This window comes from Electrophorus electricus, chromosome 19 (genome assembly GCF_013358815.1).
Source record: "Electrophorus electricus isolate fEleEle1 chromosome 19, fEleEle1.pri, whole genome shotgun sequence".
In the NCBI taxonomy this organism is placed as follows: domain Eukaryota; kingdom Metazoa; phylum Chordata; class Actinopteri; order Gymnotiformes; family Gymnotidae; genus Electrophorus; species Electrophorus electricus.
In genome coordinates this window covers 8,641,069-8,662,108 of record NC_049553.1, presented here as the reverse complement: position 1 = coordinate 8,662,108, position 21,040 = coordinate 8,641,069, and the positions used below count along the sequence as shown (strand labels likewise).

The 21,040-nt window shown below is 43.5% G+C and overlaps 1 protein-coding gene across 2 annotated transcripts in view; it reads left to right on the top strand.

Moving 5' to 3' along the window:
- The window catches only part of col4a6 (collagen, type IV, alpha 6), an 84,823-nt gene that overhangs the window by 18,433 nt on the left and 45,350 nt on the right, over window positions 1-21,040 (top strand). For both annotated transcript variants that reach the window (XM_027008734.2, XM_027008733.2), the window contains exon 4: window positions 19,773-19,853. In XM_027008734.2, the coding sequence (XP_026864535.2) occupies window positions 19,773-19,853 (81 nt within the window). The remainder of the gene's footprint in view (window positions 1-19,772; window positions 19,854-21,040) is intronic.

Genomic DNA, 21,040 nt, shown 5'->3' with positions numbered 1-21,040 from the left:
TGTGTGTGTGTGTGCTTGGTTTTTGGTTGAGAGTATTCTGTGTGTGTGTGTGCGCTTGGTTTTTGGTTGAGAGTATTCTGTGTGTGTGTGTGCTTGGTTTTTGGTTGAGAGTATTCTGTGTGTGTGTGTGTGTGTGTGCGCTTGGTTTTTGGTTGAGAGTACGGTGTGGACAACTGGCTGTTGCTTGTGACTGGGTGTAAAAGCTGTGAGTGAGTTAACTGTAAAGTGACCTTGTGTTTATGAAAAAGCGCTATATGAAAATACCTAACTAACCAGTATAATTTACCAGTTGCTATCAACTGAATGCCTGTACCTTTTATGCATTAACACACGTAAAGGGTACTGAGACATAATGAGTGTTTTCTTGAATCCTACGAATTGCATATCTTTCGAGAGGCAAGAGCTGATCCAAGATAACCCTCTCTTTATGATGCTTGATATATGGGAGCATAGGAGTGCTGACCTTTAAGGGTCGGTCATGCCGAAGGTCTAAGCACTGGAGGGAAAATAAGCAGGGTCATGACCTTTTTGCCTTACTGGACTGAAACCTGCTCTACCTCTGCTTTGAATCACCATTGTACGTCAACCTTTAGCTGTAAGTGGAATGCACATTCAGTCCCACCTTGGTTGATCGAGCCTTGTTTGAAACTCAGCATGTATGCACTTATCTAACCGTAAGGCTGACGGTTAGTTGGAGAGCATTTTAGTTGCTGCTCCTTTCTGTGGTTGGAAGGATTTGATGAAGCTTGAAGCTGCTAAGTAATGCTACTGTGACTGCTCCTATCCCAGCCTGAACCAGTTATTGTCTGCATTCCTGCACGTATTATAGATCTCATCAAAAGTTTATGCATGCTGCCTCACTTGCATGTTTTTACCAGTGTGTTAGAGGTGATCACCCAAATATTTCACTTGATTATTTTAGAAAATCTCGAAGGCATTCCTTCATCATCATCATCATCATCAGGCTGAACAGCATGTACTAGGCTTTCTGAGTCACCAGTACTGATGATCAGCTTCCTGGGCAAAGATGAAGTTTAGTCACATCCGCATTTCATATTCATATTGTTTTCAGGCCTTAGTGCACTTCAGCCTCCTATATCAAATGTTCAAGGTGAAATGGTCTCCACTCAACCCTCCCCCCCACCCCCCGGCTGAACAGGACAATGGAAAAGCCTCGATTAGACTTTCACTGGGCTTTTGTAGTGGTTAAAATGGAGTGGGTGGGTAGAAGTATCCCTATTTGTGTGTGTGTGTGTGTGTGGCCTCAGTACAATGTTTTTGTCCTTATGTGACTCCATGGGGTGTAAGATTATGCTTGGCTGTATATGGTGGCTCTCTAACCGACCCCCATGGTGCCTGGTGGCAGAGAGGATCATTGTAATGTAATGTTTTTCTGTAACTAAGGAAAGCATCCATTTATCATTCTAAAGGCCTCATTGGGGAGGGGGTGCTGGTGTTGTGTGGTGTGTCGGGGGTGCGCTGTGTCCACTCAGCTCTGCTCAACCATCCGTACAACACTCCATAGCCTTGTTTTTTTTTTACCCTGCCGTTTGGCGTCTTAACAGGGCCTCAGCGTCCAGCTGTCTATAGAGGTCAAAGGTCAGATTTGGACATTCCTGTCAGGCCATATAATTCACTTATCACCCACAATGTCTTCCTCTGCTTCTCTGTCGCCGATTGCTTTCTGTTTTCCTGAATCTTGCCGTCTCTCTCTTCTACCTCTAAGTCTCTGGTGGTCACACCTGTTGCCCTAATTTGACAGGCAGGAAGAGAGCAGTGGGATTGATTTATACTAATTTAAACGGCTCAGTCATGCTCACAATATGCACCCTTCATATGCACAGAAAAAGAGAACAATCAGACCAGATTTCAGTCATTACTGGCCATAAGATGCCCGTCCACAAAGCATGGCCTCTTTATGAGTGCCGTATCTGCAGGAAGTGCCATTAATGGGCATGGCCTTTCTCTCACACACCGTTTCTCACCATCTGGTTTTGAGGCTCTCACTCATCCTTTCTTCTGCACTCTTATATTCTCTTTCTGGGCGATGTGGGCTATGTGTGTTTGTGTGTGTGCGTGTGTGTGTGTGTGTGTGTGTGTATGTGTGTGTGTATGTATGTGTGTGTGTGTGTGTGTGTGTGTGTGTGTATGTGTGTGTGTGTGTGTTTGTGTGTGTGTGTGTGTAAAGGGAGTTTGCATTCATTCTCATCCCCCTCATTATCAGCTAGGCAGTAGGAGCTAATGCTTTTAATGATATATGTAGGGTAGGGCTGGATTGTGGAGTTACTGTGGAGATTTGAACTCTTAGGAATGTGTGTGTATGTGTGTGTGTTTGTGTGTGTGTGTGTGTGTGTGTGTGTGTGTGTGTGTGTGTGTGTGTGTGTGTGTGTGTGTGTGTGTGTGTGTGTGCATGTGTGCATGCATTTGATAGAAGTGTGTGTATATGTGTAGTAAGAGAGAAGAATATTTACAACCTCAGTATCTTCATAGCTGGAAGAATGGAACATCCCATCCCAGTGTGGCGTGAAACATGTCCGCTCTGGTGAACAGATGACAAATAGTCTCTTGCCTGAGTCCTGTGTGTTTTAACTATCATTTCGTCCATACGTTATTTATATAAGGTACACCCTTGATCAGCTTGTAGTCTGCATTAATGTGTTACTATTAGCTTTCTGTGATGAAATTATCTTAAGAAATCAAGATAACATAAGAAATGTGAATGGTGAATCCCTGAGCAGCACAAATATCACCTCTTCCCGTCCTTCCTTGATGGCATACCTGGGAGTGTTCCACCCCACTGTCTGCCTCTCACAAAGCTCCCGGTGTATAGCTGGCTTATGGAATGTTTGATGTCTCTCTGTCTTCTGTCTTTTCGTCATAGTGATATTAGCAGAGAGCATGATGAGTCTTTAATCTCCATGAATGAGACAAGTTTCACTTTGCTGAAATGCTTCATTCCTGGGGGAAAAGCCTCACACGCACACATGAACACACATAAGCAAACACATGTATATGCCTACAGATCCTTCCCAACCCCCCAAACATGCAATTTCAACTTATCTTCCTTTAAAACCAGCTACCTGCAGGCTATGATGTACCAATGTATCAAAAGCATTTCATCCCTACTAGGGCATCTGTCCCTACTTCTGTCCTCATTTTCAGTCCGTCCCTTCTTTTTCTGATCACGGAGGACCCATGCATGATAGGGATTTGTTCTTCACCAACCTTTCGTCATATGTAACATCCTGCTTCTTACACTGGTACTAGCATTGCTTTCCTCCTACTGAAGAAGGAAGGGAGAGAGGAATGGAGCAGTAGGACCACAGAACCAGAGTGGGAAGGCCTGAGAGTGGAGCAGAAACCCCGAGGGTGGCGTGCACGTGTGTGAAGGGACGTGGAAAAGAAAACACCCACCAGCCGAGAGGGTTACTAGCAGTCCCAGAGCTGTCTCTGCCTGTGAGTGGCGTTCTCCCAGGCCAGTGCACACTCAGCCTCCCCCTCCTCCTGCTGGGGAGAATTCCTCTCAGCACCACCGTCGGTCCCACTGTCGGCACACCTGTGTGACATGCACGAGTGGGAAGCCCTCGCTATTAGCCAGCCATCCGTTCTGCCATTCCATTTCAGACCGTCCGTCATTCTACTGCCTCCCATCCCGGATGCCCTGGGGGGAGTGGGGGTTGAATAGGCAAGCAGGTTCACACACACATTGGAATCCCAAGACCAGGATTGCTAAGAATGAAGTCTAAGTCAAGGTATGACTTTTTCCCTAATCTGGGATCATAATTTGGAAATTAGGGATGAAGATACACAGCTGTTCTCAGAATGTCATGAAAGTTCATCTACAGATGATCACAGAAGGGGCCCAATCTGAACTGCAGTTTCATCTATACCTTGCTGATAAAAATCTCCATTTCTAATTCTCATAAAACATGGTGTAATATCCACATTCACAGAGTGTGGAGTATGCAGTCATGTGGCATCCGTGTCAGAACATAAATCAAAATCACATAAATTATCATTATAATGACTCTGTGGGTGATTCTGGCCAGTCATCACGGCCACTGAGTGAGCAGCAGTGTGGTCACAGCTGACCATCAAAGACACTGAATGTTCTCCAAGATGTATTTACTTAACACATCAAAGGGGCTTTTAGATCCATGCTAAGTTGATATATCATGTCTAAGTTGATATATAGTGCAGTGCTATATATCAGTGCTATATATCAGTGCTCTGATATATAGAGCGTGACATATTTTTTGCTTATCTGCTCCAGCATGTCGGCTAGCAGATGAAATAATGATTATGAGATTACAGTGTGGAATGTCATCTTACTTTCAAGAGTATTTCCATCTGTAACGGGTGAGCCATCACAGTGTGGCACTGCATGGCCCCAGACAGAGTGCTCTTGGTAGCTCTGTGGCTGGCAGAGAAACATGGTCAGCCACAGGATTTACGTGGTTTGAAGAAATGGTTAGTGGTCTAGGACTCGGTTGGTGGTTGAGGGTGAGAGAGTGATGAGTCACTGGGAAAAGGATACAGGCACCACATACAACATCTGAACCTGAAAAAAACAAACAAACAAAAAAAAGCAGAGGTGCTATACAAACACTGATGGACTAAATCCATTTTTGTAAACCCCTGGTTTTTACCCAGGCATAATGTAACCTTTCTCTTATGTTTCTTTCAATATATATATTTTCCCCTACTCTCTTTCTCTTTCTTTCTTCCTATCTGTCATGATCCTTGTTCTCAGTACTATAGTCCTACTAATTCAAGCATGAGTTTCCTTTCTTCGGAATGGTATGGTACAGCCTGGGGCAGTGCAAACACTTGCCTCATCGTGCAGCTCAAAGCTGGCCTCAGCCCTGCCTTGGTTAGCTCCTCTCCTAGCTGCATTCTGGACCCATCAACCAGGGATGTCTGTCATCCAGCCATGACTGAGCAACAGAGCCAATTGCCCGTAGCCAAGAACAGACACGCCTGCTCATGTACGTGACAATCTGGCCCCCATAACATCGTGTCACTCTGCTTTTCTCCCCGCACTCCCAACCTTTTCTCAATTCCATCTCCACCATGTACCCGAACTACTCTCTCCATGGCCTCAGCCCTTTGATCTCTCACGTTGGCAAAGGTCTTAACCTGCACACATTCTTTATTTAGGAAGTGGCTTCTTTCTGGTCGTGTTGCTGCCTGGCTGTTTCCTTCTTGCCTTTTGCCGGTGGAGTTGGCGGAGCACTACGTAAGTGTAGGGTGAGGCTGAGGGGAACAGTTCTTCCTCCACTTGGGACCATTGCAACGCAATGACAGACAACCAGGGCCAAACTGTTCATTCAAAAGCGATGACAGTGGAGCTTTGGAATGAACAGTTGGGCTTTGTGTCCACTCTGTAAGTGGACAGTTAAGTGGACAGTGGGGCTTCATGTCCACTCTCTAATTGGACAGGTGTAGGTCTGGCTTTCAATGTGTGTCTTTCAAAGTCACAATGCTGAAAGATCAGGATAAAACATCTACCTATACTTCTGAAGCACTTCTGAAATGTACTTTTTGTGTACTACACTGACATTTTTATTACATATACATACATACAGTGAATGGTCACTTTATTAGAGACACCTGCCCTTTCGCATCCGGGGCATTCTGTGGATCAGTTTCAGTGTGACTCCTCATTGGAATGGGAAGAGAGAGATCTAAGTGACTTTGAACGAGGCACAGTCATCAGTGCTAGACAAGGCAGAGTCAGTATTTCAAAAACTGCCAACCTGGGGTTTTCTTGTGCCACAGTGTCGAAACTACAACATCACACAACTCAGATTCACACCCCTAGCACAGACATCAGCACCTCCCACCCAGCACTGATTGCCACTCAGCCTGCACTGAAGATCTGTGAAGATCTGTGATGAACACCAACTCTTCCAGAGAGAAGGCCCGGGCACCAATGCTGTTCCACCCTCCTGTCTGAAGGATTGTCTTGACCTATTTGCACCTGTCTTTAACACAGATCTTCAACAGAGTGATGTACCCTCCTGCTTTAAACACTCCACAAAAATAACCATCACAGCACTAAACGACTACAGGCCCATTGCCCAAACATTTGTGTCGTGAAATCTTTTGAGAGACTGGTATTAGCACACCTACCTAAGAGATAGGAAGGATAAGGAAGAACTAGATAGCTGATGAATGGCCAAATCTATTGAGTAGTAGTGACAATAAGTGAGAAGGAGAGGCCTCCTTATTAGGAGTGAACACCTGGTTTCATGAATCTTTGCTTCCTGACTGCCATCATCCATCTCTCAGCCTGCTGCAGCCTCCCTCATGCAACGTCTGTATGTGGCTCTGGCTATCGACCTCTGACCTCCAGCAGACTGCCACATCTGGTTTGGGGTGTGTGAAAAACTGTCAGGTAACTGGCAGTGTGAGCTATGCACATGCACATGTACATGCATGCACAAACGTACATACACACATAGACATGCGCACACACAGACACACACGCACACACACACATGCACATTGTATGAATTAAGATTTACATTTCAAACTAATCTCTGAGCTCTCTAAAAATATATAAAGGGTTATAATAAACATTATCCAAAATGAGGAAAGCAGTGTGTTAAATTGACTTCATCACTGCCACTGATGTCTTTACTATTGTGAAAACTCATAAATTAAATTTGATGTTATAATACCACATAGTAGTTGTACTTTATACTGTATGTCTTGAACCTAAATAGGAATGGTTATAAAGTTTGTTGTTTGTTATGTGAAATATAACAATAATACTGCAGTTTTCCAAAATCAATCATATATCAATACTTCATGACAGAGAAATAGAAGTAGAAAGAGAATTTATGACCTGTTGACTGTCATTCTCACATTACCATCTGGTGTACACGAACTGTACAAATATGACCTGCTTGCTGTGTCAGTTCTTTATAACCATTTGCTCAGTTGAGAGGTGTGTGTGTGTGTACAGAATTTTTGCTCTGTCAGTGAACCAGTCATATTCTTTGGTAACCTAATTTTATTAAGAAGTTTCACAATATTTACTACAAAACCCACTGAGATCTATGCTGGTTCATGCAAAGATCCTGTCATAGATACCATAGATCCCGTCGTTAGACTTTTCCAGTTGACAGGGATGAGAGCAGCGGATCTTAGACTCACTGCAATGGGTATAAACTTGCCTGTGACGGGGAAAATAAAGAATCCAGGAGGGGAAGGGGGTTGTGGTTGTAGCTGTGCTCAACACACTGAGTGGCGGGAGCGTCCCAGACCAACCTGATGGTTTCGGAATAATGAAAGCTATGCCTGCTCAGGGGGGCACCCAAAACCTGTCCTAGTGAATACACCTCCAGGCTGCAAAATTATTCTGCATGCTAGTTATGACAGGGACTGAGCCTCTGTCACACACACCCTGCGCTTGTGTAGATCACTTGCTTTACTAAGTGGTGAAAGCAATGCTTTCTGGAGGAGTATCACCAGGGAGAACAGAAGTTAGTTTTCTCTTTTTTACTTTAATCTTCTTGATTCCTTTCTTTCGGTCTGTCTTGCATTAGCTGTGAAATCCTGACTGGTAAATGTGTAAACGTCTCTCTTCCTTTGTGCTGTCTGTCCCATTTATCATAATTAAGCTTGACTGTTACATCTGCCCATCCCTGACAATGTCCACCGAGCGCCTTAACCTACAACACTTATGTGAGAAAATGAAAACCAGTAACATCGAGAAGCACAAACCCGCCAAGAGCATCAACATCAGACACTCCACTGGTTTTCAGGAAGGGACTTTTTCGTCCTCTGTAAGATTCCCTTCTTTTCTTCTCTTTTCTTTCCACCTCTAACTCTACACCACCCTCTTTTCTCCCCACCCACCCCACCTCTCTCTATGCTACGCCTTGGGCGTTTTTCACTGGCTGCCATCAAAGGCAGACTGGCTTAATGGTGTGTAGGTAACTCTGTTGTTAGGCATTCACCCTGCCCATGATAAAGCGAGAGAGAGAGAGAGAGAGAGAGAGAGAGAGAGAGAGAGAGAGAGAGAGAAGAGGAGTTCGTCCCTAACAAAAGACATGTCAGACAGGGTGATCTTTTAGCTGAACCACAGCCCTCTCACAGACTCATGAAAGGGGACATTGTTATGAGGGACACTGGGATCTTAGAACAAGGGGCTGGGTAGGAATGGATGAAGTTCTTTTTCTTACTCTGTTTTTGAAGCGAGGGTAGGAAGGCTAATAAAAATTAGACTGGCTAGATGATAACCACCTGTTAAGATGAGGGAGATCCTTAATCAGGGTGTGTGTGTGTGTGTGTGTGTGTGTGTGTGTGTGTGTGTGTGTGTGTGTGTGTGTGTCAAAGGTTGGAATTTCTCCTCTTATTTGTGAGCAAACACAGAGTTTACTTCCGCCCACCACGTCGCCCCCTGCAGGGCCAGGGGTGTGGCTGCGTGCAAGTAGCAACGTGCTTTCTTCCCAGAGCACATACTCAGGTTCCCAAGGGAGGGATTGGCTGGTATGGGGTCTTGTGATGTCTGGGATCACGCCCTGTACTGTCTGAGTTTGGACGCAGAGCAAATGAGAGCCCGATGAGGTAACAACAGCTGAGTCAGCCCCACTAAGAGTGGTCCCCTATGACTGCGAGGCTGCATGGGTGTGTGTGTGTGTGTGTGTGTGTGTGTGTGTGTGTGTGTGTGTGTGTGTGTGTGTGTGTAAGAATGAGTAACAGAGGGAGAGAACATGTACCTACTTTGCCAGGACTCTGTTTGTAGTCTAGGGGGTGAGGAATTTGTTGACTTATCTACATCCAAGTTATGTACATGAGTACATAGACATGTGCCCAAACACACATGGGTAGATGCTTCTGAGTGGTCTTACACACACACACACACACACACACACACACACACACACACACACACACACACCCAGAGCCTGTTAAACCTCCCTCAGTCTCACCCTCAACTCGAATCACCTGCCAAAAGCAGATACCTGAGCAACGAGACATCCGCTTCTATTTATAGTCGAGCTGGCCGAGCTCAGGCCTGCGAGAATGGTGAGTGCCTCACAAATGCTCACAAGTGACCCACTGCTCACAATCACTGCTTTACTGTATGCATTATATACATGCATACAAAACCACACACACATCCACACTCATGCACACACAGAGGATCTAGTTCTATAGTACCTTGGAGTATAGAACAGCTGTGGCTTTGTGTTACGTAACATACATGAGAAGGGAAAAATATACTGCAAAGACGTCCTACTAGTACACATTGTACTTATTTTGTATTTATGATGACTGTGCAGGACAGTCACTATGCTTCAGTGTACTCGGTCATTCATTGGCCAGCACTGAATGGCCTGAGTGTGTGCAGGGTAAACCCCTTAATCCTTTGAGGTTTGAACTTTATGTGTGCACCATGGAGCATGACCAACACGTTCCTGTGGGTTACTTTTTAATCCTTCAGAAATGTGTCTCCAAAATGAGCCAGAGAGAGAGCTCAACAATCCTACCAGCTAGAACAAAGAATTCCACAAAAAAATATGGCAGTTAAGGGCTGCAGGCCCATGTCCATCTACAGCTCTACACCTCAGGATAAACCAAGGAAAGTGGGTGAGAGGTATTTCCCAGATTTCTCTAGTTACGGCCATACCCAGGCCTGAGCAGAGCAAATGAAATAGAGCCCAAATCATAAAGTTGGTCTTCACCTCTCAGTGCTCTGCTCCCTCAGTGGTCATGAGCTCATCCACAATTCTCATAACAGAACAGAACACCTTGTTCAAGCATCATGTTATATCATCAGAGATACTAAACCTCCCTTTAGAATAAAAAAAGGACACCTGGCAACCCTGCCACTGCGGAGGTGTGTACCATTTGGAGGGGAGGTTAACTTCCCCAGGGCTCCTCTCCTCACTTCAAACAGCGTTATTAGCGCCATGCCGCTTAACGCAGGTAATTATAGTCCCGCCAGGAGGGGCCTCTGTTTCACCTTTCATCAGTGAGATTGAACATAAGTAGGTAATGTTAACACCGGCAGCCTTGACACTGGTATGTGCCCGCCGCTGTCTCGGGCTGGAACCCAACATTCATGATACCTCCAGTGCCTCCAGTGCACGGTGTATGGTGTAGTCCATTAGGAAATGAATGCTCGATTTGAAATGAAACAGTGAAGTAAGGATGCAGTTACATAACTGGACAAGGAACAAGTGAGAAACCAGTAGCCAAATTAAAATGAACGGCCAGGGTTGGATAGTAATGGAATACATTTAATGGTGTTACGTAATCAGAATACAAAAAAAAAAAAAAAAAAAGGAAATTAATTAATTTATTAATTAATTTAATCTTATTTTTCACTACTGGAATGTTGGCTGCCATATTGTAGGAGAACAGTGTTACATAACTCTTTGGAAGTCAATGGGTTTAAAAGTAATCCAAAAGTAACAGCAAATAATCTGATTACATAACAATCCTTGGATTGGGTTACAGATAATTTTTTTACAGAAAATCAGCAATCTTTAAAGGAATTTTAAAAGCATCCCTTTCAACCATAATGGGGGCACAATGTATAAAAATGGCTGTGATTCCTATATGGTTGACCACATATATATCTATATACCTTCAGTGAAAACTGACATGCTGCACTTTATAATGCATCACACAAGAACTGCTGGAAGTGGCTCACGTGGCCACAGTGTGAGCAGTCAGTGCCTGTATGCATCCAAGCCTCGGATAGACTACAAATCCAATGTGGTGGGTGAGCTGTGATGGGTGCACTTTCAGTCCTTTAGTTTAGGATTTTAATGGGATTTAATGAAACGTGGGGTGATTTTGTCAGAGTCCTGAGTAGGAAAGTGGACTCAAGTGAGTGGTCTACCTAAGTATCTGACGAGAACAGGTGTTACAGGCCAGCTAACTGTTAGAGTATTCTAATGGGATTTGTTTCCTGGAGATATATAGTTCCGGACAAGTCCGGCATATTAACCCTCACTGACCTAGTCATCAGACATAAATAGGCCAAACTAGTTTATGGTCAAATGGGGCTGGAGCTTGTGTTGACTCACAAGATGCTATCTGGAATTGGGTATTAATGCAAAGAATGTTTAAGTAATTGCTCTGTTTCACCAGGCTAAGGCGTGGCCTGATCTGTCTGCTTGTCTGCTTGTCTGCCAGCTTTAACCGCACACATATTCTTGTTGGAATTCCAAAACTTTCTAGTTATCTCAGATACCAGAGGACAGAATTTCTGAATCATTTGTGTGTTTATATTTTCAAGACAAGTGAAAATATTGACCCATTATTTTTGGCAAAAGATGAATCTACTTGTGCATGTGTTGATAGCTCATTGTGGCATCTTCTAGCCTTGGGAACAGGAAGCTTGTATTCTGACACTGTGATGGAGGTTGGATGGCTCCATGATCACTGGCTAGCAGAGCTAAATTTAAGAATGCCAGCAGAGTCAAGAGCCCAGGACAGGGGAGGATTCTTAGCCTGGTTACGCTGAGGTCATGATCGCTCTTCTGACTGGCAGTTCCAGTGCCATGGGTGCGCTATTCTGGGAGTCTTTTCAGGGTGGGTGTCATAGCAAAGGCAAAGCTGACAGCTCTGCTCCACGTAGCTAACACTATAAGTGCACAACACCTAGAAAAATATTATATAGTTACGTATTGTCACTGTAACATGGTTTATGATATATTAAACACTTTGGTGACCCTTTGATGTGATGATGCTTATGTTTTTTCCCAAAATATTTATGCTTGTCCGATCACCCAGAGTAGTCATCTGTACTAGACTGATTAAGACACTCACAGCACAAAAGAAGAAATATTGTAATGTGTTAGAGAGTTAACCTGCTACCTGCTGTGATACCAGCATTGCTTAGAGCAATGTTATAATATCAGTAACTGAAAACTTGATTTAGTGGTAAATTAAAATGACTTGACCAGAATACCACACACACACACACACACACACACACACACACACACACACACACACACACACACAAAAACACAAAAACAGAAAGAGTAGGTCAGGCATGCCAGATCACTGGCCTGAGGTATGCAGGTGCTTGGGCTTGCCAAAGTAGAGCATGTTTCAAACCCATCCCCCCTCCCGCACTGAGCATGCTCAGACTCTCACTTATGATTAAGTTAGCCTGTGGCAGCCTCCAGAATTCCTCTGCATATGAGACAGAAGTACAGGTAAATACCATGATTTAATATTATCTCTGTCTTTTCATGCACCGGCTTCCAGCATTCACCAACTGTGAATGTGTCACAGCATCAGATTTTATTGGGACATAATCACTCTCTGAGTATGTGTCTGTGTCTGCGTGCATATCAAAATATTTATTCACTGTCATACAACTATTCAAAAGTATTGACTCAGGAAGCTGCATGGAGAACTTTGTTTAATGCACATTTTCTTGAATAGTTTGTTTTCTTCGCTTAGTCTATTAAATACACTGGGTTATTATCATATCATAATTTTTATGCATATTTTCCAATGTGTGGTTGCTGCTCCACAAAAAGTTGCTCATCAACAGGTTAAGAAACTGACAGACTCCATGAATGGAAGGCTTATGACTGTTATTGAAAAGAAAAGTGGCTATATAGGTCACTGGTTTTTTATGTCAGAAATGTTTATTTGTAAATGTTGAGTTGTTTGTTTATTATTCTCACTTTAACAGATGAAAATAAACAAGTGAGATGGGAAAATTTCCATTTTTCATTTAGTTGCATAACAATTCTGCACACTAATAGTTGCCCAATAATTATACTCACATAGATATTCTCCTAAGAAAGCCAAAACCTCACTTTTACTTTCTTATATATTCAGGTTTGAGGTTTATTAACATTTTGGATTGACTGTGAGCACTGAAGTTGTTCAATAATAAAACGAATCCTCAAAAATACAACTTGCCTAATAATTGTGCACACAGTGTATATTTACCTCTGTGATGTGTAGATGTTTGTTTTAGGTTAAATATTCATTTGATAAGGCCTCTGGGCACTGATTAAATAAGATCCCAAATAAATTAGTCCAGTAAATTACAGTTTATCGGTGTAATTTGTGGATTTCTTGTGGATGATTTACAATGAAAACTTGTGTTGACATGTGCAAAGGCAATATTAAATGAGGTTAACCAATGTGCTACATGTTATCAGTAGCCATGCTGAGATCTCAAGAGATCTATTGGAAATTAACAATCTACTGGAAACTATATTATTGTTTATGATGACAGAATTAGAGGTAATGGTTGAACAGACAAATAAGTGTATTTAAGAGCTACAGGGTTAAGTACAATAAATTAATAAATAAATAATGTCAGCGCTGTGGGTAAAATGAAAAAATTGAGTTACTTAATACATCATAAGATGTATTTTGGTCTTGACACTGTTTAGAATAATCTGCCATACTGCCAGACTCTGGTTTTCTCCTCTCATAGTCCTATCGTCACAATGAGCAGAAACCATGCAAAAGACATTAGCCTAACTATGCTTCAGTCCCAATTGTAGGCCTATTAATTAACACAAGTAATCTTCATTTTGAAAAAGACTGTTGCGTCTGCCACTGGACCCTGGAGTGGGTCAGCGCCTGGCAGTGCCAGGATTATAGCTGGTGTTTCTGCACGGACTGTCGGTGGCTCAGTGCTGTTACAAATCCCCACTCATACCCACTCCCACACATCGAGGACACCTCGGATCATCTTAGCCTCGGCTCCCTGGAGCTGCAGTGCGGGTACTGGCAAGTGGCACTCACTCCAGATGCCAAAGAGAAGATGCTTATGTCAGGCACAGTGATGGATTTCAGGCTTTATAATGCACCGGCCATGTTGGAACGCTTGATGGAGTGCTCTCTGGCATCCTCGCGGATTGGTGCTATCTAGATTGTCCATGTGTGGAGCAGGTGTGCCAGGATACCTCCGGCAGCATCCGAAAAAGAGCAACTGTCAGTGGCATGTGAGCTTCCCGGACCACGTTGAGGGAAACAGTGGGTGGAAGCATACCTGGGAAAGGAGGCCGCCATGTGGTGGCTCACACTGCAAACCACCAGTGATATGCAGAGCTTCTCGGACTTGGGATGAGTACAACTGGTGTTTCATGCATGGTTTCGCCAGTCACTGGAGTCTTGAGCTACAACATTCCACTGGCAATTTCACATGTCAACTACCATCAGTTGTAAAAGAAAACAAGCTCAACATGAGATTTAACATCATTTTCTCTGGCATTTAGGAAAGTACATTATGAAATACAGAAAATCTTTTAAAGGACTTTACAGTTAATAGAGTCAACATATCACTGAATTAGTCTCAACTATAACATTCCACCAAGCACACCACTTAGAAGGAAAAACAAAATCCCAAAACAAACAACAGCTACCATTGTCACCAAAGCTGAACATTACAAACAAATTGAGCTCACAATGAACGACGTAAGAGAACTCCAAGGCACTAAGTGTGGAATTAATAAGCAGTTCCCAAGGAAATACCGGACAGATGAAGAAAACTGCTTACTATCAGGAAAAGAGATCACAAAGGAAGGAATGGTAGCAGGTAACTTTGTGATCAAACTATAATGACAGTCAGTTATATCAGGATAAAAATATTCCTTGCCTATAGTAGATTTTCTGGAGTATAGAAATGGAAATTAAATGAATTATTTCTTCGAGTCTTTATATGGATAAAATACTCTCTCATTTATGTGCATGCACACACGGACACATAGTATGTAAAACCCCTCTAACACAATAATTAATCATTCCGCACTATAAATTTTCACACACACACTCAGAAGCCCAGATACATTTTAGGCTGTAGCCATGATGACTTCACCAATGTCTCTTTACAGACCCATGCACCCCAAACAAAGCCCTGCCTTTGGATTTTCTTTTTCCGTGTTTTTCAATCACTATTGTGTCACAAGTCTCAGAGAAGCGATTCTGCTAACACATTGAAAACATTGAAAGCAGACATTTATGATAAAATTCACTCAAAGATTGACACTTAAATTGGACATTGCATCCGTGAGGCAGGAGTCTGAGTGCTATCTCACATATCCAGCTCCCTGTAGATGCACATGGCCCAACTATGTAAGAACTGGAACATCGTGTTACATCTCTGAGCGACGATATTGTGAGCAACCAATCTATGCTGACTGAGCTTTCTGCAGAAGTGAAGACAGTGAACGCAAAATGTGGCAATCTTTAAAGTAGATATAGAAGTCATCATTGACATATATGGGTGTACCTGAAGGACTTGAGGGTCAGTATTCGTGTGAGTTTATTACTCTGCTTTTGTGAGATATCAGTCTGGATGAGAAGCCCCTGTTTGACGGGCCACTGCGCTCAATTTGGCCCACGCATTCCTGATCAGGGTTCCTTGCATGACCCTCTGAATGACTGAGGCAGCACCGTCAACGGTCAAGGCAGTAAACTGCTAATATTTCTGGATTTCTCCATTGAGGTGGTAAAGAATGAGCAGCATTTGGTCCAGTAAGGAAACTTTTGCATGATTGCCCTGGGATCAAGTTCTGCCTTTTCTTCCTGGCTGAAATGAGAGTCTTTCGATGAGGATAGTCCACAAGTTCTAAGATCCATCTGCAGCTGTGTACTTTGTCAACAGTGGAGTGGGAGCATGCATGCTGTTACAGTCATTCTTGGAACACCATAAACCTCTTCATTTAAATGTGCTTTTTTTTCTTCTTTTTTCTTTTTTTCTTTTGATGTGTCATACAATTCTTGCACTTGGTACTTTAGAGAGCTGGAATTTTTCAAGGGAGGTTCAGTAGATCTGTTTAGAGAGAGTAATTGTGGCAGACGAATTTTGTTTGCTCTGGTTTGTCTTTTTAATGTGTGCGATCCTTTGTTCTTTAATAAGAATAATTTAAATACTATTATTGATTCTGGTCAGCTTGTTGAAATCCCCCCAATCTGGATATTCATTCAGGCAAACACAGAGACAGAATGTGCTATTTTGCCATTTTGAAGCAGGCAAACCCCTGTAGACCCTGTCAGTGTGGACAGTTTTTGCAAGTATTGTCCAGTTTTTACATGAGCAGACCTATAGTAAATCATGGCATAAATCTCTTAATGGACTCTGACTCTGAGTTCCATAGACTCTCTCACAGTGTGTCCATGTTTAATGTTTGGCCATTGCACACTCTCACAAAGTGAACTGATGTGCATCAGATCATCTGATAAAAGGACTTGCTGTCAGCTTGTTTAGTGCCAGAGCTTGACTGATGCTATCTCACGCACGCGTATGCTGATGGGCAGACACCGCTTTGCCTATGGGTGGTCTTGTTTACAGTGCACCCCAGACAGCAAGAGAGGCAGCCCTCCTGGGAGGGGAACAGGGAAGGTGCTTGAACCCACTCAGCTCACAGTAAACTGTGCATGGAGAGTTCAAACACAGCTGTTAGCGAGGCCCACATGCATGGCCACAGGTCACCGGAACACGGCTACAGGCAGCTCTGTAACCAAATGTTACCTTTTGGGTCATAGCTGTGGACACCCATCTGCAGGATGGCGTGAATAAAACAGCAAGAAAATCTGAATGTCGGAGAAAAATGCTTCACGTTTAGCAGTCAGCCCTGGTGTTTTTGTTGTTTGTTTGTTTGTTTGTTTGTTTGTTTGTTTTGCTGTGTCCAGAACTTTGTTGAGCTGCTCCACAGGCTCCTGGGTAGGGGGTGAGATGCGTTGTTAGGTATCGTCACGACTAGCTCGGCAGTCCTTACGTTTACTCATCTCCACAAGACCACAGAGCTCCTCGACAACGACTTCAGCTGCTAGAAAGCATGTTTGCACTAACTTCTCGCACCGTTGCTATCAGTCTTACAGGACAGTGCAAAAGGCTACAGACAGACAGACAGGTGGCCTTGGTGAGCATTTGCTTAGCACCATGCAGGTGGACCCTGAGCCATCATCAGGAGGTTTGCCTGCCTGACATCATAGCACAGTTAACTCTCTGTATTCCTGCTCCTTGTTGATAGACCGTCGATAAGCTCTTGGTCAGATGGGCTGTTGAAAAAGGGGTGGTGCACTTTCCCCTCCATCTCCCTCCCTTTTCCCCTCCATCGTCTTTCCTGTCACTCATGGAGATTGACGGCAGCGGCGGATGCTGCAGGTCGAAAGGAAGAGGTGTGAGCCGCACTTAGCAAGATAAATCTCCCCCGAGTAGGTGGGGACACAGCAGGTCAGCTGTGTGTGTGAGAGTGTGTGTTTGTGCGCACACGCGACCAGGCTTACATAGGTCAGTCTGTGGAATTTGTTACGTCAAAGCTCAGGACACCTGTTAAACTAGTGATTTTGGAAAAGCCCATCTGGATGAAGTTGCAACTTTATACACATTTGTAGACATTTCAACACATTTGTAGACATTTATACAGATTTGTACACATTTGTGCTGGTTCTACCCTGATGAAGTCAGCTAGAGAAGCTACTGAAAATGTTAATGATGCAGCAGATTTAATGCTGTTCCCAAAGGATTTTAGAAGTGAAAAGGGGTGTGTGATCCATACATTTTATGCATACACTACTGGGGTAAAGGTGAAGAGGATTACGAGTGCCATTTGAAACACATGCAGACACACTGCAACATGCATGTACAAGCTTCCAGGCTTCAGGGGCTTAAGGCTGTTTTTCACCGTGAAAAGCACGGAAAAAGGAGAAGCCTATGGTGACGTGTGTAGATGTATTTTTTTCTGCTGTGTGCAGCACCTCCTTCCCCTGCGCCTCCTCCCCTACCCTCCCTCCCCTGCGCCTCCTCCCCTACCCCCTCAGAACCCCTCACCCCAGGATGCCTCTTCCACCACCCCCAATCTCCCCCTCTCTTGCTGGGGTGCACCGAGGGTATTCTAGTTCACATGTGCTCACTGCCAACTATGTGCCAACATGCCACTCTGGGGTGATGGTTCCCTGAGGTCTTCTGTTCTCTCCCTTTCTCTTGTTTAATTTCTTCTTCACTGTAAACTACCCTTATTTGGCGGGGTGACTGTAAGATAATGACATGTTGCCCATGTGACCATTTTGTGATAGCTTGTGATGTACACACACCTTTCTGTTTCAATGTTGTGCTGTCGTGCATGCACACATATACACGTCTCACTACACACACTTTCTGTCTTGCCCTCCCTCTCGCTCTCTCTCGACCTGCTTCTGTCAGGGCGATTAGAGCCACACAGCAGATCAAATGTGAAAAGGACTGTCTAACCCATATCTCCTTTACTCTGAGGGGCACTAGGTTGTGAATTTGTAGTTTGTTTCATCCTGTGACATTTACCATTGAACTGGTGACCAAGTAGAGACAGACTTCACACTAAGACTTTCATCAACTCCACACACACTCTCACCCACACATAGCCTTTGTAGTGTGGGTTAAACCAGGCCTTAATTATTCTTTTAGCACTGCAGGGTGGGGTTGTTATTTGACTCTCCCGCTGCACCCCAAGGCCACTGTCTCTTCTGCTCTCTTCTTCCCCAAGCCCCAGACCCTATCACGCCAGATCACACCCTTTCCACATACCCTTTCATCCCTGTAATCGCATTGAAACGCTCCCTCTCTGGCCTCTGACCCTGCGGCTGGCCCTAAACTCCTAAATTCATATGCCTGCATCTGCAGACTGTGCTCCCTTAATACTGGTTGATATAAAACAACTACATACTCGTGCGTTTGCTGCACTGTTTAGAATCAGTACCCTTCTTACCACATGATTTCAGTATGCTTTTTACAACCGACACAAAAAGTAGTATCTCAACATATAATATACTATTGTTGCAGTTTATTATAGTAGACTATTGTAGAAACAGGTAAGTGAGTTTAGAACATTTGTGATGATTGCTGGCTCAGTATGTGATCTAACAGATTTTCACGTTTTGGTCATTTATGTCTGAAAATGTTTACACTGTCTTGTGTACGGTGAAGCATGGTGGTGATTTGGGAATTAAGACCAAATCAATGAAGCCTGTGAGTGAGTATGTCTGAATATGTAGATCAGGGAGGGATAGGCCATTGTCTTACTGGCAAGAGGTGTTCTGGGTCATTGATAAATAATTATATTGATGAGGCACTCATGGCAGTAAGGATCATCACTGTGGGGAAGATACGAGGTGCCTGTGGATGTGGCTGTGGTTTTTCCACGGGCATGTTTTGGCATGCCCTCTGCACCACAGGCTATTACAACAGAGTGTCACCTGTATCATTCCTGCCAATGTCAACTCTGTGATCTCTTGTCACGCCCAGAGGGAAAAGTAGCAGATTAATCTGTCATGCATTTTATGCAAAATACCAGGCAGCTGTTACTGTTGGCATCTGTGAGCAGTTATGCCTTGGTTTGTGTGTGTGCATGTGTGGCACAGCCTGTCCATGCAACTGTGTATTCATCAACACATGCCTGTGTATGTGGGTTAAGAAAAACATAGGTCTCTGAGCATACACCCACACCTGTGATCTTTTTCCCCGCTGTAAGTCTTACCTTTATACCTTTTATTTTGAATATATATGTGTATTATGTAAAACATTCTCTAACGTAAGTCATAATTGTCAATAATTGTCTGGGACAGTGCGTGTCTACTTTTGCGGTTTACTGTGGGCAGATGTTTGTGGACTTATAGGAAGCCATTTGCACAGACTGTGGAGGAGCTTCTGTTACCTGCCAGAGGGAACTGGTTTTAATCTTTCTCTCTCTTTCCACTGCCCCCCACTCCCCCTTACTCTCTCTCTCTCTCTCTCTCTCTCTCTCTCTCTCTCTCTCTCTCTCTCTGTCTCGCTCTTTCTGTAGGGGACAAAGACTCATGAGCCCTGTGCCGGGCGGGACTGTAGTTCGGGTGGATGTCCCTGTATCCCATTAAAAGGCAGCAGGGTAAGTAGAACTTAACTGATAAATGCACACACACACACACACACACACACACACACACACACACACACACACACACACACACACACACACACAAACACACACACACACATTTGTTCATGTATTTATATCTTCTCAGGACATTAGGTCATACATATGGCACATATTTATTATATAAATCTAAATACCTATATGATAAGATTTCTCTAAGTCTAAAGCTAGCCCTAATTTTAAATTCTGTAACCAAAAATAAATGTCTTTATACTTTCAGCTTAAAAAATAATTGACCAGGTCTGGACCATTTTAAAAGTCATACATTTGAAACATTTGCACATTTTAAAGTTTTGAAAAATGTTTAGGTCTTCTAATACATAAATCATTTGCTTTCTAACTCAGCATTTTACCATCATACTGCTTTTGCCAAATGGGGACTCTTTTCAGCAGAAATCCATCTAGCAGCTTGTTACTTGTAGTCATTAACAGGGTCTTTAACCCTAGTCACCTCAACATGCTGCTTAGTGTGTAAAGCACCAACTATTACACAGTGTTTGACAGGATCAGAAGAGCAGGTGTTACATGACCAGAGCACAGAGCGGTGGTACAGAGAGAGAGAGAGAGATGCAGAAGTCTGTGTCAGGCCTACAAAGGAGTTTCTCAGGTTTGAGAGCAAGAGTCTAGTTCACACTAAAATGCGAGGACAAACATTGTGGGTAGGAGTTTTCACACACTCAACTACAAACTCCCTTCAAATGTATGGTATCTTCAAGTGTATTGTCGATCTGATATGGTGAAGAACAGCCCTTAACTTCTGTTGATGAGGTTGATGTAAGTTAGATTCTCAGATGACTAAACTGAGAGCCTATTATATGTATGGACTTTGAGTAATTTATAGCAAGTAATTTAACATTTTTCATAAGATGTTTTTAGGTGTTAGAATGGTAATGTGGGCTTGTTTTGGGTGTTTCTCAGGAGAGGGTTGGAGATGTAATTGGGAGAAAGAGATGTGTTGGGAGAAGAGAGACAGAGAAGTGTTAAGAGAGACACATATTATTGAGGACCACCAACCCTAACCACAGCTGACACTACAGTGAATGTGCAAATTAGTGAACACACACACACACACAAACAAACAATAATTTTACCCCATCTACACTACTGATGCCAGCCAAGCCAATCACATTCCTGGCACA